Source organism: Lithobates pipiens, unplaced genomic scaffold, assembly GCF_037356315.1.
Source record: "Lithobates pipiens isolate NorthernLeopardFrog02 unplaced genomic scaffold, aLitPip1_a1.2 Scaffold_23, whole genome shotgun sequence".
Classification (NCBI taxonomy): Eukaryota; Metazoa; Chordata; class Amphibia; order Anura; family Ranidae; genus Lithobates; species Lithobates pipiens.
Genome location: NW_027507785.1, coordinates 179,447,292 through 179,461,509, shown reverse-complemented (window position 1 = coordinate 179,461,509; position 14,218 = coordinate 179,447,292). Strand labels below are relative to the sequence as shown.

Below are 14,218 nucleotides of genomic sequence, written 5' to 3'. Positions count from 1 at the left end.
CAATTAAAAATCATATAGTATGATACAATTTGTAGCTTGAGCCCTTATGCGTCACGTCTAAAGGTTTTGCCGTAAAGCTTTTTCAGGAAACGAAAAAAGGTTCAAAGCCGCAACAAAAAAGAGCAGGATAAATCTCACCATCTTAGACTGGGGTAAACAGCATGCTTGTTGCGTGCCGTTTACCCTACTACAGCTTGGTAGACAATCCCCACATATTTGTAATTGTTCCAGTCATTGGATATTTATACTTGAGGCATAGCCCATTCTAAGATAGTGAGATTTATCCTGCTCGTTTTTGGTACGTTTAACCTTTTTTTCATGTTCTGAGGAAGCCTTACGGCGAAACACAGACGCGAACCATAAGGGCTCAAATTGTATCATTCTATATGATCTTTTATTGTTTGAACACTGTTACTGAACTATATTTTTTTTTCAATAAACAATATTTTTGTTATCTTCTCATTGTTTCCATGCCTAAGGGTCCTTTCACACGGGGCGGATCAGTTCTGATCTGCCCCGTGGATATCCGTTTGCTCAGCGGGGATCACTCCGCCGATCCCCGCTGAGCAGGGAGATGACAGGTCCATCTCTGCACACTGCGCAGGGACGGACCTGTCACAGCGCCGCTCTCCCCTATGGGAGATCGGATGACGACGGACCGCAGTGCTCGTCGTCACCCGATCCGATGACGGATGGAAAAATAGCTTTTTCCTCCGTTACACTTTTCGGATCGGAGCGGGTCGGATGTCAGCGGACATGTCACCGCTGACATCCGACGCTCCATAGAGCTCTATGGAGCACCCGTTCAGGTCCGCCTGAAAAACTGACAGGCGGGCCTGAACGGGACGTCAGTGTGAAAGGGGCCTTAAAAGTCCGACCTGTGGGTACCTATTCAGTAATGTCATGTAATCACATTTGTATGAAAGTACAAGCAATCAGAAAAACAAGTAAAAAATGTATAAAGAAGTGTCCATAAAAAAAAATAAAAAAAAAAAAAAAAGTCCTATTGTCCAGAGTCTCCACTCAAGAGTAATCCACTCCTTGAACTGTGCATAAATTCCTTCCAATCTGCTGTGCAAAAATAATCCACCACCATGAAATTAATGAAGGTGTATCTTACCTGATTTGTTAGACTATTCAATTCTAAATGGTCATAGACACCACAACGCACCAGCAGCTTCCAGCATCAAGGTCTCCAATAATAAAATAATATACATACTCCCATAGTCAAGTATGTAAAGACTGACTCATTTAATAAAACTACAACAACCTCACGTGACAGCAAGAAAAGGATCGTTCATCCCAAGGCTAAAATATTGTATAGCAGGCTGATGACTCGGTAGCAAGTGACACAAAGTTGTTTGCTGGCCCAACTTGGTGTCTCTTTGCAACCAGGCCATCTGGTAAAAGGCTCCTTTGACTAGATTTCACGGTGGTGGATTTTTTTTTTTTTTTTATAGTGGGTTGGAAGGAATTTTATAAACAGTTCAGGGAGTGGATTTCTCTTGAGTGGAGACTCAATGAACAGGAGCACTTCCTTTATGGATACAGTGCATCCAGAAAGTATTCACAGCACTTCGCTTTTTTTTCCACATTTTAGCCTTATTCCAAAACGGATTCAATTCATTCAAGTATTCACAGCCTTTGCCATGACACTCAAAATTGAGCTCAGGTGCATCCTGTTTTCACTGATCATCCTTGAAAAGGAAAAGTTTACCTGATTTAGAAAGACACACACTTGTCTATATAAGATCCCACAGTTCATTCATTTCTGAGCACAAACCAAGCCACAAAGTTCAAGGAATTGTCTGTTGACTTCCAAGACAGGCTCAAGGCACAGATCTGGGGAATGGTACAGAATCATTTCTGCGGCATTGAAGGTTCCAATCAGCACAACGGCCTCCATTATCCCTAAATGGAAGAAGTTTGGAACCACCAGGACTCTTCCTAGAGTGGCCAGAGTCAACAGGGGAGAGGGATCTTAATCAGGGAGGTGACCAAGAACCCGATGGTCACTCTGAAAGAGCTCCAGTGTTTCTCTGTGGAGAGAGGACATTCCAGAACAACCACCATACCACCAATCAGGCCTGTATGGTAGAGTGGCTCAGTGACTCAGTAAAAAAGGCACATGATAGCCCACCTGGAGTTTGCCAAAAGGAACCTGAAGAACTCAGACCATGAGAAACAAAAATTCTCTGGTCGAACAAAACAAAGATTGAACTCTTTGGCAAGCGTCTGGAGGAAACCAGGCACCGCTCATCTGGCCAATATCACCTCAACAGTGAAGCATAGTGGTGGCTGCATCATGCTGTAGGGATGTTTTTCAGCGGAAAAAAGTGGGAGACTGGTCAGGATCAAAGGAAAGATGAATGCAGCCAAGTTGGAGCACCATACTCAAAAAGGCTTGGGCTGTAAATTGGTGCCAAAGGTGCTTCAACAAAGTATTGAGCAAATGCTGTGAAAACCTATGTAAATGATTTTTTTTTTCATTTTATATATATATATATATATAAAATTTCAATTTTCAGTACGATTTCAAACAAACTACTTTCATGTTGTCATTATGGGGTATTGTTGGTAGAATTTTCACGTGAACTATAAATTGAATCAATTTTGGAATAAGGCTGTAACATAACAAATATAGGGCTCGCAAACACAATAAGTGAAAAAAAAAAAAAAAATGATGAACAAAAAAAACCGAAGTCCAAAGAAGTGACTATAGGTGCTCCAATCCAAAGTGAAGTAAATATAATATAAGGTGCTTCAGAAATGTTCTGGTGTACAACAACCCCTCATGTATTCTCACTCACCAGATCGGGACGACCCCCAGCTTTTCAGTCTGGTGGGTCACTTAAAAGCTTAATGACAAAATCCTGGAATGGTGGATATGGCGGTAAATCATCAGATCCAGAATTTATTTAAGAATTCTCAGCGGGACAAACAGGTATCCAGAAGTAAAAAAGAACGGAGCAGATAGTGAAGTACCATTAAAAAAAAAAAATTATTATTGTACAATAGAATGGGTACTTACAAAAATCAGATCAAAACAAGCCTCAAACATGGAGCTGTGAGTATAAAAACGCTGTTCCTGGCGTACGTTCAATGGGACTGGAAGTGATGTCAGTGATACCGGAAATGGCATTGTTTCACCCTCACACAGGGCGTCATCTGGTCTTTGACAAAGGAATTCTGGATCTAATGATTTGACGCCATATCCACCATCCCAGGATATTGACATTAAGCTTTAAGTGACCCACCAGACTGAAAAGCTGGGGGCCGCCCTGATCTGGTGAGTGGGGATACATGAGGGGGTGTTGTACACCAGAACATTTCTAAAGCACCTTATATTATATTTCCTTCACTTTGGATTGGAGCACCTATAGTCACTTCTTTGGACTTCGTTTTGTTGATAATTTTTTATTGTTTTTTCACTTAATGTGTTTGTGAGCGCTATATTTACATTTATATGCCTTTCAAGTGATCAGCATTTTCTGTATAGCAGCAGCGTTTTTATTCATTAATATTTTTTTTATACACCATTAACAAAAAGTGGAAAAAGTGAAGTTGTGAACACTTTCCAGATGCACTGTACTTGATGTTTTTTTTTACTTGTTTATTATATGACATTACTATATTGGAATTAGCGCTGCTTTTTATGTGCATTTCAAATAACTCCCAACAAATCCTTCTCTTCAAAAGACATCAACAGTTTGAGTGCTTTGAGTCCCCAGGGAGAAAAGAGATCTAGAAATGCAATTCCAGGTAAGTGATCGCACCATTTTTTTTTTTTTATAAAACCCGCACTTTGTGTAATGTTATCGAAAGCCACGCCATTATTTTTAGTCTAGAATGTGTTTTTTTTTTTTTTTTTTTAAAGGATGTCACCTGCAGTATCTTATAGTCAGGGTTTTGCCAACAAGTAATGGTGCGGCAAAATTGAAATTTTGGTGCCAAAACTGAAACTTTTGCATTGAAGTCTTTGGGACGCAGCACTCCATTAATTGGAACATTTACCTTTTAGAGGTTTCTCAGGAAAAGGTCTTACAGCAGGCTGCAAGCATTTCTGAACAATTTCCGAGTGACCCTGTCCCAAGAACAGTGTAAAGTTAGGCTGAACAAAAACAATCTACAGATTCCTCCATCCACACTTTACAGGCAGATGGACAAATCTCTAGATGTTCTCTCAATCTGGCTGCAAAAAAAAAAAAAAAAAAAAAAATGGAAATACATCTTAAAATGACAACAGAAACAAGCTGCCAACCCAAGGACAGACTAAACGCCATGCCAGATGAGCGCACCTGACACTGGTGACAGAACACTTTCTTATGGAGTCACTCACTGGCAGAAAGATTCAGAAGCACCCTGAGCCAGCAAAGGAGATATTCCATTATGTTAACTTGCTCCCTTAGCTGGGCAATTGTGTCACCAGTGGCAGAGTCTCCTGCCTGACATCACTAACACTGCAGTTTGTGAATCGGCTCAAAATCTAATTTACTGTACTGGCAAAATGGGAGGCTTGACGGTTATGTACTGGCAAAATGGGAGGCTTGACGGTTAAACAAAATTAGGATTTGACTTGCATAAAATCCTTTTCATGGAGTACATTATGGGGATAGAGAGTATTCAGGTAGACGGGGTTATGCCGCTTCCTACAGAAGACTGGACACTATGGACATTAGCAAAATGAAGCTGTAAGGACAGATACATATAACCCCTACCACTCCCAGCATGTCTCAGCTTTGTCAGAAAGCAATAGTAGGAGTGGAGCATAAGTACAGAGCGGTGGGGCCTGTGTCCCATAATGTATGCCCAAGAATTCAAACTGGGTGGTGAGCAATAAAGCAAACAAAAGCCAGCAGTCCTCTTTCCCCTCCCCCCCAAAAAAAAAAAAAAAAAAAATACAAGAACAGATCAGAGGTAGTCAGCAGAGCCTTCAGAGCCACCTGAGGAGCCTTTCTGACCAAGGCCAGTTTTAGCTAGGACATCGTCCTGAATCTTTGTCAGATGACCTCACAGACAAGAGGTCCTGCACTGAAGGGATAACAGAATCGCCCCCAGTACTAAGCGGATCCCTAGACTCCTCCCCAGCCTGACAGGCGTCACAAAAACTTTCCAAAGCATTGAAAGGAAGGTTTTTTCTTAATTTTAGCACTGAACTTGTGACCCCCCCCCCCCCATGCCAAAAATCAACCTTGGTCCTACTGATCAGGCGTATGGGACGATCCAGAGACTGCAACCTCTTACCCCACACTGGCAGAATGTGGAAGTACAACAGTCTGGAATGAAATTGGACACATAGAACTATCTTGAAGGAGGAAACAAGTAGGTTAAGACCCTTATGTAAAAAAATATTAGGTGGTTCCTGGACTACAGAGTCAAACTGTGGGCAGAGAGAGAGAATGGCGTTTGTCCAGGGGAAGGAAAACCTTGGACAGGGCCCACGTGTAAGATCAGGCCTGGATACTTGAAAATTACGAGGCTAGGATCCTCCCAAATCTCCGCATAGTCTGTTGAACATTGGCTGACAGAGCCTGAGCCGACTGTTGCTTCAGAAGAAGGTTCTCCAGATATTCAATTATGGTGATGCCCTGAGAGGGAACATGAGTACCTAGTACCTTGGCACAAGGTGCAGTGGAGACAGGCCAAACAAAATGGCAACAAATTAATAATGTTGTATGCCACAACAAAGCATCTGCCTCACAGCACAACACATATCTGACAAGTGGGAGCAACACCTCATTGTGAGGACTTCAAGATAAAAGGTTTTCCAGGGGCAAAATGCAAAACAAAGATCTTGAACTTTTGATCTAAAAAAAGGCCGTGTAAACATTTAGACCAGCAGACAAAAAGAAAAGGGCTTAAAAGCAACTTAGTTAAAATCCAAAGTAGAGGGTCCCGTGTACATGCTCTATAGCCCCAAAATGCAAAGGAAAAAAAGAGCAGGTACTGCCTAAACCTTAACAATTACGTTCATTTATATACTTTGACCAGACAGGTTCACTTTAAGAACGGCCACTACTATTTTATATGGCATTGCAGAAATCTGAGGGGTAACAAGTTTATTTCTTATAAGGCGTTATTTACGAAAGGCAAATCCACTTTGCACTGCAAGTGCAGTCGCTCTAAATCTAAGGGGTAGATCTGAAAGGAGTGGATATATATATATATATATGGGATGCACCGAAATTTCGGCCGAAAATGCCCTTTTCAGCAATTTGCCGAAAGGAAAAAACAGCCGATAATTGAGCCGGAAATGGGGCGGGGCCTGGGCGGAACTCCGCCCCCGCCCCTGGTGCCTCCCATGATGGGGGTGAATAGCGCAGGACTGATGCAGCCAGCGATGCCCCTCTGCAGTGAAGAGAGCCGTCTGGTTGAATAGAGCGCTGGAAACATTACAGCTATTTCAATAGCTGTGTGTTTGTGACGGCGTGTGACGTCACACACAGCCCCTCCCCCTTGTCCGGGGAACTTTGATAGACAGATCACCCGTCCAGATTGGACGGGTGATCTGTCTATCAAAGTGCCTGGACAAGGGGGAGGGGCTGTGTGTGATGGCGCGCGACGGGGGAACACACAGCTATTGAAATAGCTGTGATGTTTCCGGCGCTCTATTCAACCAGACGGCTCTCTTCACTGCAGAGGGGCAACACACACTGGCTGCATCACAGGGGGCAACACACACTGGCTGCATCACAGGGGGCAACACACACTGGCTGCATCACAGGGGGCAACACACACTGGCTGCATCACAGGGGGCAACACACACTGGCTGCATCACAGGGGGCAACACACACTGGCTGCACTTATCTCTTTTATCAGGTCGCCAGCCTCTGACCACCTCCTGTACCGTGTCGCCAGCCTCTGACCACCTCCTGTACCGTGTCGCCAGCCTCTGACCACCTCCTGTACCGTGTCGCCAGCCTCTGACCACCTCCTGTACCGTGTCGCCAGCCTCTGACCACCTCCTGTACCGTGTCGCCAGCCTCTGACCACCTCCTGTACCGTGTCGCCAGCCTCTGACCACCTCCTGTACCGTGTCGCCAGCCTCTGACCACCTCCTGTACCGTGTCGCCAGCCTCTGACCACCTCCTGTACCGTGTCGCCAGCCTCTGACCACCTCCTGTACCGTGTCGCCAGCCTCTGACCACCTCCTGTACCGTGTCGCCAGCCTCTGACCACCTCCTGTACCGTGTCGCCAGCCTCTGACCACCTCCTGTACCGTGTCGCCAGCCTCTGACCACCTCCTGTACCGTGTCGCCAGCCTCTGACCACCTCCTGTACCGTGTCGCCAGCCTCTGACCACCTCCTGTACCGTGTCGCCAGCCTCTGACCACCTCCTGTACCGTGTCGCCAGCCTCTGACCACCTCCTGTACCGTGTCGCCAGCCTCTGACCACCTCCTGTACCGTGTCGCCAGCCTCTGACCACCTCCTGTACCGTGTCGCCAGCCTCTGACCACCTCCTGTACCGTGTCGCCAGCCTCTGACCACCTCCTGTACCGTGTCGCCAGCCTCTGACCACCTCCTGTACCGTGTCGCCAGCCTCTGACCACCTCCTGTACCGTGTCGCCAGCCTCTGACCACCTCCTGTACCGTGTCGCCAGCCTCTGACCACCTCCTGTACCGTGTCGCCAGCCTCTGACCACCTCCTGTACCGTGTCGCCAGCCTCTGACCACCTCCTGTACCGTGTCGCCAGCCTCTGACCACCTCCTGTACCGTGTCGCCAGCCTCTGACCACCTCCTGTACCGTGTCGCCAGCCTCTGACCACCTCCTGTACCGTGTCGCCAGCCTCTGACCACCTCCTGTACCGTGTCGCCAGCCTCTGACCACCTCCTGTACCGTGTCGCCAGCCTCTGACCACCTCCTGTACCGTGTCCCCAGCCCCATAGATTATATATATATATATATATATATATATATATATATATATATATATATATATATATATATATATATATATATATATATATATATATATATATATATATATATATATATATATATATATATAATCTATCAGGGCTCGACAAACCCCAGGTCACCAATGCAACCAGAAATCGCAACCTGGCACCTAAGCTGCCACCAGCCCACTCACTATTGATGCCCCAGACATGCAGCGCATGAACACAGTGCCGTCCTCCTCCCCCCTCCACACTCAGCGGGGCCGCGCTAAGTGTGTGAAACCGACAAGCAACACCAGCCAATGGGATCTGGGCAGGCCGCTACGTGTATGTGGCCCTGCCCCTTTTCTTAAGCAGCCCAATCATTGGCTGGTGTTTGATAGCTGCTGAGTCCCGCCCACCCGGACGGGCCCCGCCCATTCCGACATTAAGCTCAACTCTGACAGCTCCTCTGTTACATTTCAGTAACAGAGTGCTCCGTGTGAAACCTGCCAGTGCCACCTGCCAGCGCCAACCAGTGCCACTGCCAACCAGTGCCACTGCCAATCAGTGCCGCCACGTGCCACCGTCAGTCAGTGGTACCTGCCAGTGCCATCTGCCACTGCCAATCAGTGCCACCTGCCATGCCACTGCCAATCAGTGCCACCGCCAACACCAAACAGTGCCATCTGCCAGTAACAACTAGTGCCACCGCCAACCAGGGCCACCTGCCACTTCCAAACCAGTGCCACCTGCCAATCAGTGCCACCTGTCAATGCCAAACCAGTGTCACTTGCCAATGCCCTCTGGCAGTTCCACGTGCCTGCCAGTGGCAACCAGTGCCACCTGCCACCGCCAACCAGTGCCACCTGCCACCCCCAACCAGTGCCACCTGCCACCTGCCAGTGCCACTGCCAACACTAACCAGTGCCACCGCCAGTGCCACCTGCCACTGCCAATAGTGCCACCTGGCAGTTCAACGTGCCTGCCAGTGGCAACCAGTGCCACCTGCCAGTTCCATCTGTTGCCAGCCTTACTCTTTCTGGTCAGCCCATAACCCTGATGTAACAGCGTTTCATTGGAGTTGTTGACTGGGTGCTCCATTGTGAGTTAGGGATAGGGGGTGAAAATGAGTGGCCTTCCCTCAGGAGCTGACAATCCATACCACTCCACCAATAAAAAAAATTGGCTCCTAACTTTAACTGGCTCCTAAATTCAAAGCAAAATTTGTCAACCCCTGATAGAGAGCGCGCTATAGAGAGTGTGCTATAGAGAGCGCGTATGCATATATATATATATATATATATATATATATATATATATATATATATATATATATATATATATATATATATATATAACAAGCTTATATATAACATCTATACATACACCACAACCACCCCCCCCCCCCCTATATATTTTTTTTCTATATAAATAAGCCCAGCATACCAAAAGATGAAAACAAAAATTAAAGAACAATCATACTTACCGAATTTGTTCAGTCTGCACAATGCCTTCTTTATGGCCTTCCAATCTTGCAGCCAATCTCTCTTTGTCCAGACGTACACGTTCTTCATCCTATGAAAACCATTACAGAATTAAAATCCACGACTAAAATAAACTTTATTCCGCAAGTCTATAAGGCAAAGCAACATATAATATATATATATATATATATATATATATATATATATATATATATATATATATATATATATATATATATATATATATATATATATATATATATATATATATATATATATATATATATATATATAATTATATCTAATCAACCTAACATTAACGGAAATTAACTGATCATTCAACTTTGTGGAGGGGGTGGCTAGGAAAACTAAAAACCATGTTAAAGCTGTTTAGTACAAAAATCACTTTATAGGCTCCATGCACACTGGAGCTCATAAACTGCAGTTTATTGGAGTCTGAGCCTTTTTTTTTTTTTTTTTTTTTTTAAAAGCCCATAAACTTTCACCACCAAAACACGCCAAACGCCGATAAACGTGCATAAACGCCCATTTATTGGAGTTTTATTTTTTCAATGCATTGTGGGAGTTTGGAATGTCCTCTGTGTATTTATTAAAAACGCAGATAAACGCAAAAAAAAAAAAAAAAAAAAAAAAAAAAAAACGCTAACACACTAGTACAAAATGATGTTAAAAGCACGTTTTTCAACCAGCGTTTTCTGCCAGTAATCTGGTGTCCAGAAACAGCTTTTTTAGGCTTCAGTGTGCATGGAACCATAATCTTAGCACTCCTTTCACTGTCCCCTAGTTTCCAAGTCCGTACCAGCATTGAACCAGGTGGGTCTATGCGAGAGACACACACACACACACACACACACACACACACACCTTTAAGTTTACTTTGCTATTGCAGGATTCATTGACATGTATACTCTATATTCTAGTTTTTAATGGACATAACATAAGGAGACATATGCCATGTTCATTGGCTTGGCGTTCATTCATGCTGTCAAATGTATGTATGACATTATTTAAAAAATCTTGGGACTGCATTTACGCTCGTTATATTCATTGACTAACCGTATTCATCTCATTTAAAGTCCCAGGGTGGCTTTTCTGTGTTTTGTTGTACATCATTGGGAAGGAGGTTGTAAAAAAGGAGGGAATTAAAAAGGCAGAGAAGAGGAGGGAAAAGGATGGGACAGAAAACATTTGGAAGAGAAGGTAATGTTGGGACTATAAAAGGAGACGACAGCTATTATATACCATAGTCACCATCCATGTTACTTGGGGGAAAGGGGAAGGAATTGTGGGACTTTGCATGAAACACACCAACGGAATATGATGAATTATGAACTAAAATGGCATTTATTGGATACAATTGCGCATTCTAGGCAATGAAAATTCATCACAGTAAATAACATACAAAATATAATTAGACATGATTGGTAAATCCCAAAATAATGGTAACTATAATAATTACATAATATGCATCAATGTGCCCATATTGTTGCTATACAATTAAATAGACCAAATTATCTACAAACATGATTGATAATATAGAGCCATGGTATTAAATAATTGATTCATAATTCTCAAAAGGTAAAAATCACATGGTATTGCATAGTTGCCGTGACATAGCATCAGTAAAGAAGTGTGACGCGTTTCGTGGATAAACTTCCACTTATCAGGAGCAGGTATAGCCTGGGTATATCTGTAATAGAATATACATTTTACTATATGATAATTGGTATAAAGGAAAGAGGGGGAACAGAAAATATAGTCCCAACCCTCTCATCTATGAGTAGATTCACAATAAAAGCATGAATGGTACTAATGTTGGCTGAAGTAGTGTGGAAACATGATCCCCAGGGGGGAGCTGAGGTAGTGGCACTGCGGCAACAGCATGGCAAGAACCAGCAGTCAATGGACATGTTGTGGAAAGAAATCCCCAAATGACAACTATAGTTCTTTTTTAAATGCTAATTAGGGGATGGAAACACACCCCATTTTATTTAGTTTTAGTTAGGGACTTGATATTTGTTTCTATGAGATTGCTTGCTTTCAATTTTATTTAGTTTATAGTGGTATTATCTGACATGCACCATTTGCCAAATATGGGTTCAAATCATGCCTTTGGGTTAGCCTATTCAATCAGGTCTGTGCAAGGAATGTATGTGGTTTTTCCATTTGTCCCCGAGAGCTGCGACGTGCATCGGGTCCTTCCCCTCCTCTCTCATGTGCTAGCGCGATTTGTTTTCCCGTCAGTGTGCATCATGAGGGAGGGATTAGGCAATAATTTAAAGCGTTATTAATTTCCGATGAGGGAGCCTTCTTTCCAAGCACGCAGCTTGACGTTGATGGGATTCTGCGGAGGACGTATTGGCTTCAGTATTGCACTTTGATGTTAAGCCCACACCTTACTTACCCATTGTCCTCTTGTGACAACTCTACACCTTTTTGGACTATGTTTTTTACTTGTTGTCCCAGGTAATCTTTAGTAGCATTGTTCTCACATTGGGTTTGGTCAGGGTACTTTACTTCCTGATCACTTACTCGTGTCACTTTTTACTCTATACTCGTGTTTTCTTTTGGACTACCTTTTCCTCGGTTTACGGCTACTGCCTCCTCTACCCACCAGTTATGCTAGTCACCCCACTGACACACTATCATCATTTAATATTACAGAAACCCTATGGGCATTCACCTTATACTACCACTACTATAGTTGTCGATTGGGAATTTCTTTCTATTACATGTCCATTGACTGCTGGTTCTTGCCATGCTGTTGCCACAGGGTCACTACCCCAGCTCCCCCTGGGCATCACGTTTCCACAGTACTTCCGGCTGCCAACATCATTAGTACCATCCATGCTTTTTTTTATCTACCCATAGGTAAGAATGTCGGGACTATATTTTCTGTCCCCCTTCTTTCTGTTATACCAATTACCAATTATCATATAGTAAATATATATTCTATTACAGATATACCCAGGCTATACCTGCTCCTGATGAGTGGAAGCTTATCCACAGAAAGAGTCAAGCTTTTTACTGATGCCTTGTCACAGCAACTATGCAATACCAAGTGATTTTTACCTTTGATAATTATGAATCAATTATTTAATACCATCGCTCTATATTATCATGTTATACATGTTTGTAGATAATTGGGTCTATTTTATTATATAGCAACAATTTGGGCACATTGATGCATATTATGTAATTATAGTTACCATTATTTCATCATTATGCGATTTTCCAATCATATCTATTATATTTTGTGTTATTTACTGAGATGAATTTTCATTGCCTAGTATGCTCAATTGCATCCAATAAATGCCATTTTAGTTCATAGATGATTCATCATATTCCATTGGTGTGTTCCATGCAAAGTCCCACAATCCCTTTTTCCCCCTCCCCCCTCCCAACCCCCTTCTTACAAGTAACAGGGATGGAAGCTATGGTCTATATTACTAGCTGTTGTCTCATTTATAGTCCCAACATTATCTTCTCTTCCAAATGTTATTTTTAGTCCCATACTTTTCCCTCCTCTTCTCTCCCTTTTAATACCCTCCTTTTTACAACCAACAGGGGTGGATACAATGGTCTATTTGCCTTTGCCTCAAAGTCCCAACATTATCTTCTTTTTTAATTGGGAAGGAGGTGTCTTACGGGTGACACCAGACCAATTCTTTTTTTGTAGCCATTACCCATGAATGGTCGAAAATTCAGAAACCAGAAGAGGACCAGCATCCCAGTAGATATCTGCTCATCAAGGTGCAAGCTTCTTGATTCGCACTTAATCCACCTGGCAATAGTGGAACATGACGCAGGGCACCTCTTGCAAGAGCCTGCCAACAAGACAGACGTTTTGGATAGAAGCAGGGGCTGAAAGGTAAACCAACACTTCCCACCCCATCCAAACAATGGAGAGAAATCCCTTTCCGACATTTTGGAGCCAGACAAATCAAAGAAAGACAACGTCCAGATTCAAGCAAAGGAAGAGAACACCTTGTGAGAAAAGGAAGGCTTAGGTCCCAAAACCACCTTGTCCATATGGAGAACACAAAGTTCCAAAGCTTTTACAACACAAAGCCACTAGTATTGAGACACGTCTTGCAGAAGCGATAGCCACAAGGAAGACCACCCTATGACTCAAGTCAGCCAGGGGAATCTCCTGCATGGGCTTAAAGAGGCTTCTGAAGAGCCAACAAAACCAGATTAAGGCCAGATTAAGATTCCACACTTACACCGGGGCTGATCAGGGGAGTTGTGAGGTACTCCTTGAACAAGAGTCTTCACCAGAGCGTTAACAGCCAGAGGTCTCGGAAAATGAACAGCTAAAGCCAAAACGTGATCTTTAAAGTTTTAGTTCACCTTAACAGAGAAATTGTAAAGATGAACTAACACCAGACAATTAGGGCTGAAACAAATAATTTACAAAAATCAATTACAATCAGTTATGAAAATAAAGAGGCTGTGGGATTCGTTTGCAGTGCAGGTAACAGGTGAACGAACGAACAAGAGAGACAGAGAGCGCAACATTGATTGGACCAAAAAGCACTTTTCATACATGGCTGGATAAGCTTTGTGTCGGCTAGATGACACAGGAACATGTGAGTGCAATTTGTTATCAAGTTTTTTTACAATAAAAGTTGGAACATTTTACATGATGTTGGTTCTATATATTTTTTTTATGAGTATGCATAAACCGGTGGATTGCTGACTGGCGAACAAGCGCGTATAAGGAGTGGTTATCCATTGAATGAACCAAAGGCGAATTTCCATTTATATTTGGCGAGTGGCCATTTCGTAAGGTGGTGGTGGCACGAAGGGTGTTCTGTGGTGAAGAGC

General features: G+C 43.4%; 1 protein-coding gene across 2 annotated transcripts in view; it reads right to left on the bottom strand.

Annotated features, from left to right (window-relative positions):
* Nucleotides 1-14,218, bottom strand: part of CDC73 (cell division cycle 73) — a 196,007-nt gene that overhangs the window by 140,734 nt on the left and 41,055 nt on the right. For both annotated transcript variants that reach the window (XM_077452676.1, XM_077452675.1), the window contains exon 6: nt 9,370-9,458. In XM_077452676.1, coding sequence (XP_077308802.1) covers nt 9,370-9,458 — 89 coding nt within the window. The remainder of the gene's footprint in view (nt 1-9,369; nt 9,459-14,218) is intronic.